The sequence below is a fragment of the Zea mays genome, chromosome 10, assembly GCF_902167145.1.
Source record: "Zea mays cultivar B73 chromosome 10, Zm-B73-REFERENCE-NAM-5.0, whole genome shotgun sequence".
Classification (NCBI taxonomy): domain Eukaryota; kingdom Viridiplantae; phylum Streptophyta; class Magnoliopsida; order Poales; family Poaceae; genus Zea; species Zea mays.
The window spans coordinates 149695136-149712158 of NC_050105.1; the positions used below are offsets into that span (position 1 = coordinate 149695136).

The 17023-nt window shown below is 49.5% G+C and overlaps 1 protein-coding gene across 1 annotated transcript; it reads left to right on the forward strand.

The window, feature by feature from the left end:
• The first annotated feature begins 9405 nt into the window (after positions 1-9405).
• Positions 9406-12678, forward strand: LOC100283586 (reticulon). Its single transcript, NM_001156487.2, is given in 6 exon segments — positions 9406-9880; positions 10027-10207; positions 11151-11292; positions 11388-11457; positions 11598-11775; positions 12397-12678. Coding segments are annotated over 5 exon segments (597 nt in total). The 5' UTR covers positions 9406-9831; the 3' UTR covers positions 11753-11775; positions 12397-12678.
• The last annotated feature ends 4345 nt before the right edge of the window (positions 12679-17023 follow it).

Here is a 17023-nt window from a genome sequence, read left to right on the forward strand (position 1 = left end):
TTGCCATGTCCAATAGAGTTCGATTCTTCCTCTCCACTACACCATTTTGTTGTGGAGTGTAGGGAGAAGAAAACTCATGCTTGATGCCCTCCTCCTCAAGAAAGCCTTCAATTTGAGAGTTCTTGAACTCCGTCCCGTTGTCGCTTCTAATTTTCTTGATCCTTAAGCCGAACTCATTTTGAGCTCGTCTCAAGAATCCCTTTAAGGTCTCTTGGGTAAGGGATTTTTCCTGCAAAAAGAACACCCAAGTGAAGCGAGAATAATCATCCACAATAACTAGACAGTACTTACTCCCGCCGATGCTTATGTAAGCAATCGGGCCGAATAGGTCCATGTGTAGGAGCTCCAGTGGCCTGTCACTAGTCATGATGTTCTTGTGTGGATGATGAGTGCCAACTTGCTTCCCGGCTTGGCATGCGCTACAAATCCTGTCTTTCTCAAAATGAACATTGGTTAGTCCCAAAATGTGTTCTCCCTTTAGAAGCTTATGAAGATTCTTCATTCCAACATGGGCTAGTCGGCGATGCCAGAGCCAACCCAAGTTAGTCTTAGCAACCAAGCAAGTGTCGAGTTCAGCTCTATCAAAATCTACCAAGTATAGCTGACCCTCTAACACTCCTTTAAATGCTATTGAATCATCACTTCTTCTAAAGACAGTAACACCTATATCAGTAAATAGACAGTTGTAGCCCATTTGACATAATTGGGATACAGAAAGCAAATTGTAATCTAAAGAATCTACAAGAAAAACATTGGAAATAGTATGGTCAGGTGATATAGCAATTTTACACAATCCTTTGACCAAACCTTGATTTCCATCCCCGAATGTGATAGCTCGTTGGGGATCTTGGTTTTTCTCATATGAGGAGAACATCTTCTTCTCCCCTGTCATGTGGTTAGTGCACCCGCTGTCGAGTATCCAACTTGAGCCCCCAGATGCATAAACCTACAAAACAATTTTAGTTCTTGACTTTAGGTACCCAAACGGTTTTGGGTCCTTTGGCATTAGAAACAAGAACTTTGGGTACCCAAACACAAGTCTTAGAGCCCTTGTGTTTGCCCCCAACAAACTTGGCAACTACCTTGCCGGATTTGTTAGTTAAAACATAAGATGCATCAAAAGTCTTAAATGAAATGTCATGCTCATTTGATGCATTAGGAGTTTTCTTTCTAGGCAATTTGGCACGGGTTGGTTGCCTAGAGCTAGATGTCTCACCCTTATACATAAAAGCATGGTTAGGGCCAGAGTGAGACTTCCTAGAATGAGTTCTCCTAATTTTGCTCTCGGGATAACCGGCACGGTACAAAATGTAACCTTCGTTATCCTAAGGCATGGGAGCCTTGCCCTTAACAAAGTTAGACAAATTCTTAGGAGGGGCAAGTTTGACATTGTCTCCCCTTTGGAAGCCAATGCCATCCTTGATGCCAGGGCGTCTCCCATTATAGAGCATACTCCTAACAAATTTAAACTTTTCATTTTCTAAGTTATGCTCGGCAATTTTTGCATCTAATATTGCTATATGATCATTTTGTTGTTTAATCAAAGTCATGTGATCATGAATAGCATTAATATCAACATCTCTACATCTAGTACAAATGGAAACATGCTCAACACTAGATGTAGAGGGTTTGCATGAATTAAGTTCAACGATCTTAGCACGCAAGATATCATTATTATCTCTAAGATCGGAAATTGTAACATTGCAAACATCTAGTTCTTTAGCCTTAGCAATTAAATTTTCATTTTCTACTCTAAGGCTAGCAAGAGAAATGTTTAATTCTTCAATCTTAGCAAGCAAATCATCATTATCATTTCTAAGATTGGGAATTGAAACATTACAAACATGTGAGTCAACCTTAGCATTTAAACTAGCATTTTCATTTCTAAGGTTGGTAATAGTATCATGGCAAGTACTTAGCTCACTAGATAATTTCTCACATTTTTCTACCTCTAGAGCATAAGCATTTTTAACCTTAACATGCTTTTTATTTTCCTTGATTAGGAAGTCCTCTTGGGAGTCCAAGAGGTCATCCTTTTCATGGATGACACTAATTAGCTCATTTAGTTTTTCCTTTTGTTCCCTGTTAAGGTTGGCAAAAAGAACGCGCAAGTTATCCTCCTCATTGCTAGCATCATCCTCATCACTAGAGGTTTCATATTTAGTGGAGGATCTTGATTTTACCTTCTTCCTTTTGCCGTCCTTTGCCATGAGGCACTTGTGGCCGACGTTTGGGAAGAGGAGTCCCTTGGTGACGGCGATGTTGGCGGCGTCCTCGTCGGAGGAGGAGTCGGTGGAGCTCTCGTCGGAGTCCCACTCGCGGCACACGTGGGCATCGCCGCCCCTCTTCTTGTGGTACCTCTTCTTTTCTTTCCTCTTTCCCTTCTTGTCGTTATCCCTGTCACTGTCACTTGATAATGGACATTTAGCGATAAAGTGACCGGGCTTACCACACTTGTAGCAAACCTTCTTGGAACGAGATTTGTAATCCTTCCCCTTCCGTTGCTTGAGGATTTGGCGAAAGCTTTTGATGATTAAAGCCATCTCCTCATTGTCGAGCTTGGAGGCGTCAATTGGTTGTCTACTCGGTGTAGACTCCTCCTTCTTCTCCTCCGTCGCCTTAAATGCCACCGGTTGTGCTTCGGACGTGGAGGGTTCATCAAGCTCGTTGATCTTCTTGGAGCCCTTGATCATACATTCAAAGCTCACAAAATTCCCGATAACTTCCTCGGGGGTCATTTGAGTATATCTAGGATTACCACGAATTAATTGAACTTGAGTGGGGTTAAGGAAAATGAGTGATCTAAGAATAACCTTAACCACCTCGTGGTCATCCCACTTCTTGCTCCCGAGGTTGCGCACTTGGTTCACCAAAGTCTTGAGCCGGTTGTACATGTCTTGTGGCTCTTCCCCTTGGCGAAGTCGAAAGCGACCGAGCTCCCCCTCGATCATTTCCCGCTTGGTGATCTTTGTTAGTTCATCACCCTCGTGCGCGGTCTTGAGGAGGTCCCAAATTTCCTTTGCATTCCTCAACCCTTGCACCTTGTTGTATTCCTCTCTATTTAGAGAGGCCAAGAGTATGGTTGTGGCTTGGGAGTTGAAGTGCTCGATTTGGGCCACCTCGTCCTCATCATAATCCTCATCCCCTACGGATGGTACCTGTGCTCCAAACTCAACAACATTCCATATACTTTTGTGGAGTGAGGTTAGATGAAATTTTATTAAATCACTCCACCTAGCATAATATTCACCGTCAAAGGTTGGCGGTTTGCCGAATGGAACGAAAAGTAATGGAGTATGTCTAGATGTACGAGGATAGTGTAAGGGGATCTTACTAAACTTCTTACGCTCTTGGCGTTTAGAAGTTATGGAGGGCGCATCGAAGCCGGAGGTCGATGTTGATGAAGTGTCGGTCTCATAGTAGACCACTTTCCTCATCCTCTTGTGCTTGTCCCCACTCCGATGTGGCTTGTGAGAGGAAGATCTCTCCTTCTTCTCTTTGTGGTGAGAAGAAGATTTCTTCTCCTTCCCTTTGTTGGAGGAGCTCTTCTTCTTCTCCTTCCTCTTGGTGCGGGACTCTTCCGATGAAGTGCTCCCGTGGCTTGTAGTGGGCTTTTCGTCGGTCTCCATCTCCTTCTTGGCGTGATCTCCCGACATCACTTCGAGCGGTTAGGCTCTAATGAAGCACCGTGCTCTGATACCAAATGAAAGTCGTCTAGAGGGGGGGTGAATAGGGCGAAACTGAAATTCTCAAAAATAATCACAACTACAAGCCGGGTTAGCGTTAGAAATATAATCGAGTCCGCGAGAGAAGGCGTAAAACAAATCGTAAGAGAATAAGGAGTGTGACACGCGGATTTGTTTTACCGAGGTTCGGTTCTCACAAACCTACTCCCCGTTGAGGAGGCCACAAAGGCCGGGTCTCTTTCAACCCTTACCCTCTCTCAAACGGTCCCTCGGACCGAATGAGCTTTCTCTTCTCAATCACTTGGAACACAAAGTTCCCGCAAGGACCACCACACGATTGGTGTCTCTTGCCTTAATTACAAGTGAGTGTTTGATCACAAGAAAGAATCAAGAAAGAAGAAAGCAATCCAAGCGCAAGAGCTCGAAAGAACACAAGCAAATCTCTCTCTCTCTAATCACTAGGGCGTTGTGTGGAATTTGGAGAGGATTTGATCTCTTTGGTGTGTCTAGAATTGAATGCTAGAGCTCTTGTAAGTAGTTGGGAAGTGGAAAACTTGGATGCCATGAATGGTGGGTGGTTGGGGGTATTTATAGCCCCAACCACCAAACTAGCCGTTTGGTGAGGTTGTCTGTTCGATGGCGCACCGGACAGTCCGGTGCACACCGGACATGTCTGGTGCGACAGCCATGTCACCAAAGCCGTTGGGTTCCGACCGTTGGAGTTCTGACTTCTGGGCCCGCCTGGATGTCCGATGGCGCACCGGAGATGCACTGTAGATTGTCCGGTGCGCCAGCATGGGCGTGCCTGACCTCTGCGCGCGCAGCGCGTGCATTTAATGCGTCGCAGGTAGCCGTTGGCGCCGAAATAGTCGTTGCCCCGCTGTTGCACCGGACAGTCCGGTGTACACCGGACAGTCCGGTGAATTATAGCGGAGTGGCCGAAGTGAATTCCCGAGGCTGGCGAGTTCCTGAGGCCGCTCTTCCTCGGAGCACCGGACATGTCCGGTGTACACCGGACAGTCCAGTGAATTATAGCGGAGTCGCCTCCGGAATTTCCCGAAGGTGGCGAGTTTGAAGTCGGGGTCCTCTGGTGCACCGGACATGTCCGGTGGCACACCGGACAGTCCGGTGCGCCAGACCAGAGGTGCCTTCGGTTGACCCTTGCTCCTTTATTTGAACCCAATACTTCGTCTTTTTATTGGTTAAGTGTGAACCTTTGGCACCTGTATAACTTATGCACTAGAGCAAACTAGTTAGTCCAATATTTGTGTTGGGCAATTCAACCACCAAAATTAATTAGGGATTAGGTGTAAGCCTAATTCCCTTTCAACGGGCATGGCCGAGGGGGTTGCATGGAAGGCCAAGGAGGAGAGGGTCCAGGGGGCGCAAAATTTGGAGACAACACATGAGGAGGTGCGGTGCATGACCAGGGACATGGAGATGGAACCTGAGGAACTGAGTTGGGTGGATCCTCGATCTGGAGAACAGAAATTGGAGACAGAGCTTACCTCTCGCGTGCGTGCGTATTCATTGCAGGAGGCGGCGTCCATCACAGCGTCTGACGAGCTCATGTCCCGGCGATCACGCCGGTGGCTAGGAGCCAACCCTGCTCCAGTTGAGATTAGATATGGAGAACAAGGGCGTCGGTGTGGTCTTAATGCTCAATGTGATGGAGGTATGACCCTTCCGGTGTTCGATGAAAGGCCACTTGAGAATGTGATTTGGGATGATGAACAACAACAGTTAGATAGAGAGATGGATGATCTGTTGGAGTATAATCAGGTGGCGTGGGATGAAGAGTTGGTACATGGGGTTGAGTCACATGATAGTAGATGGCAGTTAGTAGATCATGCGGAATGTCAGATTGCCATGGATGAGCATTTGCTTCCTATGTTGGGCTCTTATAAGGCCGCAATAGTGACAAAGGATGATGAAGAGAAGTACAAGCAAGTAGCTGAGTTAGCTTCCAAACTAGTAGTTGAAGAAGCTGCGTATCGTGATGTCCAGGAGAGAAAAGTTGAGCTGCATGATGCGCTGATTAAAATGGTACAAGGTGGAAGTGTTGATGGTCTGCTTCAGGTTCGAGCTGATCGAATCCAATATCACTTAGAAGAGATGGAGAAAGCTATTGGTGAACGGTGCAAACACTTTGGATTTAAATTCAAATCATCTACATCAGTTGAGCTTCCTTCTGGTTGGGAACCTGGGCCACAAGAGGGAATCATTGAGTGGGATGAAGACTGGGATAAATTTGGAAATGAAGGGTTTAGTATTGTTAAAGATAATGGTACGATACATGAAAACCCAGTTTCTGCTGAAAATGGAAAAGTGCCTTCTCTTTGGGATGATTGCAATGATATGTTGTGAATCATCTAGGCCCCTTTGGTAATGTTTTGGTAATTAATGACAACTGTTTGTGGACTAACGATTCTTGGAGAAATAAGAATGCAGGGTTGGACCACATAGAACAGGAAATGTTGAAGAATCATACGCATTGGTTGTGGATTAGATGAAGGGAAAGGTATTATATAGGTTTCATTTTTGCCGGTCTTAAGGAGTTTAGAGAAGATACCTGACCGGATTAGTAGGCTAGATAGCCGTACTATTAAGAGGGGTCAATGACTTAGATCTGTGTAAAACTTAGTGCCTCATAGAGCATCAAGTAGTTGCATTTGCATGAGGACTAACAACGCTTCTCATTTCACGAGTCAAAAGTTCTTTCAAAAGCATGTTTAAAAAATTGCGAAGTCATGAACGCGCGGACTGTCCGGGCCCTAGGGGCGGACCGTCCGCGATCCACCAGAGGGGTCCGAAGTCTGACCATTTGTATTGACACTGTGTTCTATTGCACTGCGGACCGTCCGGGCCTTAGGGCCGGACCGTCCGCAGTCATGACCAGAGGTGGGTGGCTTCGGGCCAGTCCCTGAATTATAGGCGGACGGTCCGCCTGTGAGGGGCGGACGGTCCGCAAGTGTCAAACTCGTTTTTGGCCAGGGACTGTGTGTTTTTATAGATTTGTACTACGGACTGTCCGGGGGACTAGTCCGGACAGTACTGTCTCAGGTCGCGGACCGTCCGGGATTTATAGCCGGACGGTCCGCATGTGTTAACTTCTTTTGATCCGAGGCTCGGGTGTTTGAATCTGCCAGGTCGCGGACGGTCCGGTCTTGAAGGGCGGACTGTCCGGACCCACCTTTTGAGTCAGCTCTGACATGTTTCTAACGGTCATTATAGCCGTTATATGTACGGCGGACCGTCCGGCCCTAGGGCGCGGACGGTCCGCATGTGCGCAGAACTGCCCCCCTTTTGCACATAACGGTTGGTTTTAGATGGGGGACTATAAATAGAAGGGTAGCTCGTGTGAGAGAGCTCTCTTGGCCATTCCTTGCACACATTGAGCTCATTTGTGATCCTCCAACTCACTCTCTCACACTCTTTGCTTGAGATTGCATTCTAGTGAGAGATTGAGGGTTCCTAGTGCATTTGCATCATTTGGTGATTCTTGAGGCACTAGGTGGTACACCGAGCAAGCGTCGTTGGCTTGTTACTCTTGGAGGTTGCCGCCTCCTAGACGGCTCGGGTGATTGTCTCCGTCGAGCTCTCCAAGAAGATTGTGGAGAAGCCGCGGTGTGGATTGTGAGGGGTTTGCGCCTACCTCGCCGGAGCGGCAAAGGTGACATTAGTGGAATCGAGGTATTGAGTGATTTCTTGTCCACTTGGCTCAAAGATCAAGTCGTGTCTTGATAGAGGAGCAAGTGAGAGCTTGAAGTCCACCTCAATGTGGATTAGGGGTGATCGGCAAATCACCGATACCACGGGATAAATTTTGGTGTCTATTCCTTCTAGCATTACTTATTGCCTTGCAATTGATTAGTGATTTGCTTATTGTTCTTCAAGTATTCAATCTCCGTAGTTGTTTTTCATACATTGTTTACTTATTGACACTAGATAATTTATTCCTCTTGTTGTATTGATTAAATTTATTTAGTATTGTTGATTTTAGTCAAAACCGTCTATTCACCCCCCCTCTAACCGGTGTCCTAGATCCTACATATGTCTCCTGTTGCATCCTCTAATGGTCATATCAAGGAAGAAGGGTGTTATCGTGGAGGTGATCAAGTGACTGAGAGTGAAATAGCATATGGTTTTGGTGATGAATTTGTAAGGAATCCTGGCAGTGCTGGAAGAAGTGCCTCAGGGAGTCCATTTAAATCTTCCCGCTTTGGGGTGCACGATTCATCTCTCAGCAAAAGCGAAAGCTACAATGACTATGGTGGTCCTGAATTTGTTTTTGGTGACAAGTTTGTTGATGAAACTTCCTGGAACTTTGATGACCACGATATTGACTATGTTTGGGGTTCTACTGCACTGAACACTAAGGTTAATGATCAGGCAGAGGAGGCTACTGATAGTGACACTGTGCCCACGGATTGCACCACTGAGAAGCATTATTATTCTAAGAAGGGTCTGGCGAGGTCAAATGACAGTGGTGACTCTGAGACCTGCGCAGTTGGCGAGAATGCAGAGCCGCTTGCCGTTGCATCTCAGCCAGTAAACAAGGTGAATACCATACAAGTTAATATATGTGAGCAGACTGGTGCTTCTGCCATTTGTCATGAGAAAATGTTCTCTAGATCAACAAGGCAACTGGAAGGGAATTATGAGCATGGTGTAAAGGGAGGGAGGCTGATGGAGTGTGACGAGCACATTGAAAACAATTTCCGGATGACATCATTAGCCGGGCATAGTCTAAGATCGATAGAACAGGAGTGCAAGGCTATGACAATATTTGTCAAAACAATGGGTGACAAACCAAGCAGCCTACAGCTCGTTGATTCCTTTGGCGAAATCTTAAAAAGCAAGCGTAACAGTTCATTCCACCTCCTCCAGGTGGCAACAGACAAGGGGTACCATGTGAAAGAGACGAACAGGCACGGCTATGATGGGTGGTGGTGGACTGAATCATCATCCTATCCTGCCACGTTGAATCCTGAGATATGTGATAGGTACTCGCCCCCCTACAAGGTTGTTAATGGGGAGGAGCTTCTCAGGATGTTGAGTGGCAAGGAAGAGCACACGACTATCCTTTTCCATGCATTATGGTGCCCTTTCTCGCAAAGAATTAAATTAGTCTTTGATGATATGAGCTCACTGTTTCCACGGGTTAAGCATTTGGCCGTCGAAGAGTCCAACATCATGAAAGCCATTTTGTCACGATATCATGTCTGTGCACTACCTTCCGAAATAATAGCTGGCAACTCACACGTATTCTGGCCTCTTGGTTCGATAGATCATCGCCTCGCTGGTCACTTCTCTCCGCAAAATTTTGTTCAACAAGGATTTGATCTGAACCTTGCTGTCTGCAATCAAGAGAAGCAGCGACATGAAGAAGAGTTTGGTGGAGTCTTCACAATGGAGAAGCTGAGGTTAACCTTCCCATGGGACCCAGGCGGTCACAGTTCAAGGTATCTCAATATCCAACGCTACAACAACGACAGCTTGAGGACAAGCTGAATCTTCAGGGGGCGGTAATGTCATTATACGTATGGTGTAGGGAAGTGTTGGCAGGAGCTGTGATAGTAATAGAGAAGGAAGACGTCGTTGTGTGGGTGTCGAGTTGTATTTCGAATGGGCCGTGGGCCGTATTTTTGTGTGGAACTGTAGATGGGCTAGCCCAGAGAGGGTGAAGATATAAGCGGTAATCAAACAGAGACGAGACAGGAAAGAAACAGAATACAAATTCCATCTCAAACTCGGTGTTGTCGTTCCCTTGGCGGCTATTCCTGGTGCTCACGTCGCGGCGATCTTGGTCGACGGCCACGGGCTGTGACAGAACGGTGGGCGAGGAGGATGTTGGGGTAGACGGCAGCGTGGATGGCAGAACGTGGGCGAGGGTTGGTGGGGATGGAGGGATAGATGTGGAAGTTGACTCTGAACTTTTAATAAAGTAGTATAGATTTGGAGTTGGATGAGTGCTGCGGATAGCCTGATCCTGATGCAACACGACGAAAGCAGGATCACCGGAGTGGCACAGATCTCACGTCCTGTGTCGTCGTCTGTCTCGCGCGTGTTCAAGAACTGAGCCCAGCGGGATTGGAAAAAAGATTCCTCGCCCAACCCTACCCCAGTCCCCAGGCGATCTCGCATGGCCACCGGACCGCGGTCTCTCCACGCCCTCCTCGGCGGCGGTGCAGGTACGCGCGCCCATGCCCCCCCCTCTCTGTCTCTCTCTCTCTCTCCACCTCACTCCTGCAACACCGTATTGTTAAAACTGCTCTCCCGCTGAATCCCGCCGATCCCTGACTGCTCATACCCTTCCTCGCGCGGGGACCCGGTCCAGTTGCCGACTTGCTGCTGTGGCGACGGAGGAACGCCTCGGCGGCAGCTGTGGTGGGCGCCACCACGGTCTGGTTCGTTTTCGAGCGCGCGGGGTACAGCTTCCCCTCCGTCCTCTCCAACGCCCTGCTCCTCCTCGTCGCCATCCTCTTCTTCTGGGCCAAGTCTGCGTCGCTGCTCAACAGGTGGGGTTAGCCTGACCTAGCTGCTTGTTCCCTAGAGCAAATATATCTGAGATCTGATATCGAATCATTCGCTCTTTTGCTTTGGTTGTTTTGTTGGCGTGGTGCTTGGCGGGGAGTAGTTTGTGACGGACTGCTACAATTGGATAATATCTGTCAGTGTGGGTGTAGCCCATTCCTTTCTTCGAGTAGCTCACTACCAAAATACTGTATGGCTTAGTCCTTAGTGATTTTAAGCATCTTACGTGTTGATTTCACATTTCAGTATATGTTGTATCGTTAATGCTTATTAATAATCTGGACTTAGTCCTTAAGAGGAGCTGTCGTCATTCGTTAGGGCTTCATTTATCTTCTAAGTAAGCAGAGGATCCTCTATTTTATCCTTTTTCCGCGAGCATGTCCATTTCACCTTCATCACATTAGTAAATAGTAATCATGTACTATCACTATAAGGACATGGTCCCTTCTCTGCAAAGGAAAGGCTTGGTTTATCCCATTAACATAATAACGGCTGGATACTCTAATCCACTAGCATGTGTCATTTGCCACCATAGCCTATAGTAATGTTGTACTGTCCGTTGTACAAGGCAGGCCTAGGTGTTTCTGTTATTACTCTGTACTGAGGGGCTCTATGCGACTATGCCTCTATTTTTGTCTTTTGAGTTTTCATGTTGGCCATAATCCATATTCTGCTTCAGTAACTCGTAGCACTAAGTCATTGCGTATGATCTGTTAACTTGATAGGAGTTAATTGCATTTGAATTTTAAGCAATGTAATCATATTTCCTCACTGCTCAGAATTCATATGGTCTTCGTTTTGCAATGTCCCTAATTGATATTTCGATTTTTGTGATTTTGTGTGATATTTTGTGTTCAGCAATGTAACTAGGCTATGCGTCGTCCATTCAGAGTGGTGCACTAAATGAGTTTTATGGTTCCTCTGCAGGCCTCTTCCACCTCTTCCTAATCTTGAGGTCTCAGATGCGATTGTTGAAAAAGCTGCAAATCATGCTCTTGTATGGATCAATAGGCTGCTGGCTGTTGGTCATGACATCGCCATCAAGAGAGATAGGAAAGTTTTTATAAAGGTCTGTGTCTTTCTCTGATATTCTCAGTTTCTCAGTCTCTACTGTATATCTGCTTCTAATTATGTGTGCTCTTATCCCTGTTCTTGGTGCAAAAGGTGATACTGATTTTGTGGGTGGTTTCATTCATTGGAATGCTCTTCAATTTTCTTACGCTTATTTACATTGGTGAGTTTGTTGTTTGTTAATTGTCTTCATGTATGTGTGGATCTACTTTTTTTTTAAAAAAAAGTATCTATTGTTCTTTTATGATAGCTCAATGTGCATAGTGTATACTAAACTAGTAAACTTGTCAATTTTTTTTCTAGGTGTAATGCTTTCTCTGTTGGTTCCACCACTCTATGAGAAGTACCAGGACCAGGTTGATGAGAAGGTTGGTGTAGCGTACAGTGTACTATCAAGGCACATAGATACCATCATTACCAGGGCTGGGCAATCAGCCAAGCAGAAGAAGACTGAGTAAAAGAAACGTTTTGCTGTATTGTGGTGAGTTTTAATGACTATGTGAAATCTATGGCTTGATAGTATGGAGCAAATTAAATTGAACCCTACGTAAATCATAGTATTTTAAAAGTAACAACATTCCTGCCTGTTAGATTATTTAAATGTAATATTTTACAGAACCCTTTATTTTGGCTGTAGACATGTCCTGAATGGTACGGATATCACTATGAACTGCTCAAAAGTTTGTGAGTGACACCAAATTTGAATAATTTGATTTATGTTCTAGCAGCAACATGCACTACCTAGTTTTCTTGTCCCAATTTCCTGTATCTGACTGTACAAACTGTTGTAGGAACAAAATGAAAAGAACTTCAGCAGTTCTTTGCTTCACTCACAGTTACAAACTGTTTGTGTTTTTTTTCCATAAAGACAAACTATTGTGTTGAACAGCTACTGTTTTTTTGCCCTATGTAGTTGAACAGCTACTGCTTCACTCACAGCTACTGTTTCATTCTTATATACATCTTGAGCTTAGTAACTTGTATTATGTGGTGGTTTTTTACTCTGGAGGTTTTCTCTGGCAAAAGTGCATTTCCCTGAGTTTGAGTTGAAATTACTTATAGTTGCTGGTTTTCTTGTTAATGATTCATTTTTTCATGTCAGGAACATCCCTGGTTGTCCAATGAAGTTGACAGTGGGCCTTTCATCTTTGACCCTCTATTCCACTAAAATGAACCCTCGATATGCTGATATGAGGTTTTGATGTGCATTACGGGAAATGAGGTGGCTTGTGTATTTCCTTTTTGGACATGGGGTTTACTATGGGTGCATATCGCACTCGGAATGATATCGAGAAATTGCGACTCGTACATGCAATTATGCAGGCTGCTTGCTCTGTTAGTCATATGATCTTTCCGTCAGTGATTTTAAGTTTTAGGCTGCTCCGAGGAACTTTGCAGGCTGCTCCGAGCAATTATGCAGGCTGCTTGCTCATTCGATGCCCATCTACTGGTAGCTCGTTTTCTGAAATACTACTACTCCCTCCGTTTCTTTTTAGTTGTCGCTGGATAGTTCAATTTTGTACTATCCAGCGACAACTAAAACGAAACGGAGAGAGTACCTAATAAGGTGTATTCTACATAGACAGTTGCATATCATGTGAATGGATAGGTATTTCTGGCGGCAGTTCTGTTTTTGCTTTACCTGTATTTATATTTATACTGTCATGTACGGGCGCTCGTATGCCAGGCAGCGTCGCGCCCGTGACAGGCGCCGCGCACAGGAGCGCGCAGGGCGCGCAGATCTGGGAGATCAGCAGGAGCTTATGGAAAGCAGTGGCTAGAAAGGAAAATAGAAGTATGGAAAGTAGAGGGAAGGAAAGGAGAGATTGATGAGTGATTGATTAGTAGAAGAATGGAAAGTAGAGGGAAGGAAAGGAGTGATTGATTAGTGATTGATTAGTGATTGATTAGTGTTACCATGTTTAGGCTTGCCTAAAATAACAGCAGGCCGATGGCTATATATGCGGCACAGGGAGACAGGAATAAAGGCAGCAAACAAGTTATCTCTTCTCCACCTCTCTCTCTACCAACTAAGCCTACGGCTGTGGGGAATAACCACGCCGGAGAAGACGACGAACCGCGGCTACGACCTTCGTAGCCGAGGGCCCCCTGCTCTAGACGCCCAGGCCCTTGACAACCTGGTATCACGAGTCAGGCGATCTTCGTCCTCTCGATCCCACACCTCCGATCAGTCCCTTGACGTCACCCAACTACCACCCAGCCCTCCACCATCACCGCCGTCGCCCTCCTCCATTATGACCACCAAAACCATCGATGATTTGGCTATGATAATCGAGAAGCTCGTGGGTACGATATCTGTCCTCCAAAATGACTTCGAGTCATTGAAGAAGGACAAGGCGCCCTCCTCCTCGCCGTCCGGTAGCGGCGGCCACGACGGCCAGCACCACATCGACCGACCACCAAGGTTCCAAAAAATCGACTTCCCGCGTTTTGACGGCAAGTCGGACCCCATGCTCTTCGTCAACCGCTGTGAGTCCTACTTTCATCAGCAGCGGATCATGGAGGAGGAGAAGGTTTGGATGGCGTCTTACCACCTCGAGGGCGTGGCCCAGTCGTGGTACCTCCAGCTACAGACGGATGAGGGGACTCCGCGCTGGCACCGCTTCAAGGACATCCTCCAGTTGCGCTTCGGGCCTCCCCTACGCTCGGCGCCGCTGTTCGAACTCGCTGAGTGTAGGCGTACAGGCACTGTGGAGGAGTACCAGAACCGCTTCCAGGAGCTACTACCGCGCGCCGGACCACTGGAGGAACGCCAGCGCGTGCAACTCTTCACGGGCGGGCTGTTGCCACCGCTCAGCCATGCGGTGCGCATCCACAACCCCCAGTCGCTCGCGGCGGCTATGAGCCTCGCGCGGCAAGTGGAGCTGATGGAACTCGACAGGGCCCCACCGCCGGCCCATATCAGGCCAGCCGCACGCGGCATCCTGCCTCCGCCGCCGAAACCGGCGCCTATGGCGCTTCCGACGCCCCACGTCCCTTTGGCGCTCCCGGCACCACCGGCGGGCGCGGCTCCGGGCCGTGGCGAGGGCAGAAGGCTCAGCACTGAGGAGATGGTCGAACGTCGTCGCCTCGGATTATGTTTCAATTGCAATGACAAGTATTCCAGGGGTCACAACAGGTTCTGCAAGCGCATCTTCTTCGTCGACGGCGTCGAGATCATGGACGAAGACGACACCGACCAACCCGACGGCCTCGACGCTGAGGCGCCGTGCTTCTCGTTGCAGGCCGTCTCAGGCTGTCCCGTGGCCGACACCATGCAGGTCGCCGTCATGTTAGGAGCCACCCCGCTCGTCGCCCTCCTCGACTCGGGCAGCACGCACAATTTCATATCCGAGGCAGCGGCGCGGCGTTCCGGCCTTCCCCAGCAACAGCGCCCGCGCCTTTCGGCCATGGTGGCCAACGGCGAGCGCATCACTTGTGTGGGCGTCATCCGCAACGCGCCCCTCACCGTCGGTGGCGACGCGTTCCCGGCTGATCTCTTCGTCATGCCGTTGGCCGGGTACGATGTCGTCCTCGGCACTCGCTGGTTGGGCGCGCTGGGGCCCATCGTGTGGGATCTCGCATGCAGGCGCATGTCGTTCCAGCTCCACGACCGCACAGTCTGCTGGAACGGCGTGCCCACGTCCTCGACGCCGGTGCTGGGCGCCACCACCGCGGCAGAGCCTCTGCTCGCGGCTCTCCTGGACACCTTCGCGCCCGTCTTCGCAGAGCCGGCCGGTCTGCCCCCGTTGCGCGCCCATGACCACCGCATCATCCTCAAGCAGGGCGCGCAGCCGGTGGCAGTCCGGCCTTACCGGTACCCGGCGGCACACAAAGACGAGTTGGAACGCCAGTGCGCCGCCATGATCGAGCAGGGGATTGTTCGTCGCAGCGATTCACCATTCTCGTCGCCGGTCCTCCTCGTGAAGAAGCCCGACGGGTCGTGGCGGTTCTGCGTCGACTACCGCGCGCTAAACGCGGTCACCATCAAGGACGCCTTCCCGATCCCGGTGGTCGACGAGCTGCTGGACGAGCTTCATGGTGCCCGGTTCTTCTCCAAGCTGGACCTGCGTTCCGGGTACCACCAGGTGCGCATGAGGCCGGAAGACGTGCACAAAACGGCATTTCGTACCCACGACGGCCTGTACGAGTTCCTGGTGATGGCGTTCGGGCTTTGCAACGCACCGGCAACATTCCAAGCCCTCATGAACGATGTGCTCCGTCCCTTCCTGCGCCGGTTTGTCCTTGTTTTCTTTGATGATATCCTGATATATAGCAAGAATTGGGAGGAGCACCTGCACCACCTCAGGATGGTCCTCGAGGAACTACAACGCCACCAACTCTTCGTCAAGCGCTCCAAATGCGCCTTCGGAGCCCCGTCCGTCGCCTACCTTGGTGATGTGATCTCGGCGGCGGGCGTGGCCATGGACCCGACAAAGGTGAAGGCCATCTTCGACTGGCCGGTGCCGCGCTCGGCTCGAGCGGTGCGCGGGTTTCTTGGCCTGGCGGGCTACTACCGCAAGTTTGTGCCCAACTACGGCACGGTCGCCGCACCGCTCACGGCCCTCCTCAAGAAAGACGGCTTCACCTGGGATGACAAGGCAGCGGCGGCTTTCGGCGCCCTCAAGGCCGCCGTCACCTCGGCACCGGTCCTCACCATGCCTGACTTCACAAAGACCTTCGTGGTTGAGTGTGATGCGTCGTCACACGGGTTTGGCGCCGTGCTCACCCAAGAGGGACATCCGGTTGCATTCTTCAGCCGTCCCATCGCCCCTCGTCACCAGGCGTTGGCGGCCTACGAGCGCGAGCTCATCGGCCTAGTCCAGGCGGTCCGGCACTGGCGGCCGTACCTCTGGGGGCGGTGCTTCGTCGTCAAGACAGACCACTATAGCCTCAAATACCTCCTCGACCAGCGCCTCTCCACAATCCCCCAACACCACTGGGTCGGGAAGCTGTTGGGCTTTACTTTCACTGTGGAGTACAGGTCGGGCGCCACGAACGTCGTTGCGGATGCTCTATCCCGCCGCGACACGGAGGAGAGCGTGCTGCTGGCGATCTCCGCGCCCCGCTTCGACTTCATCGCACGCCTTCGTCAGGCCCAGGCCATGGACCCGGCTCTAACAGCCATCCATGAAGGAGTCGGCGCTGGCACCCGCGATGCACCGTGGGCGGTGGCTGACGGCATGGTCACCTATGATGGGCGCCTGTACATTCCACCGACGTCGCCCCTGCTGCAGGAGATTGTGGCTGCCGTGCATGAAGATGGGCATGAGGGCGTCCGCCGCACCCTGCACCGCCTGCGCCGGGACTTCCACTTCCCCAACATGCGACGCCTGGTACAGGACTTCGTGCGGGCGTGTACGACGTGCCAGCGGTTCAAGTCGGAACATCTACATCCCGCTGGCTTGCTGCAGCCGCTGCCAGTGCCCTCGGCGGTCTGGGCGGACATTGCGATGGACTTCGTTGAAGCGCTACCCCAGGTGCACGGCAAGACGGTCATCCTCTCCGTCGTCGACCGCTTCAGCAAATACTGCCATTTCATCCCCCTAGCGCATCCGTACACGGCGGAGTCTGTGGCATAGGCTTTCTTCACCGACATCGTCCGTCTCCACGGGATACCGCAATCCATCGTCTCCGACCGCGACCCGCTGTTCACCTCATCGTTCTGGAGCGAGCTGATGCGCCTCATGGGCACCAAGCTCCTCATGTCATCAGCATTCCACCCGCAG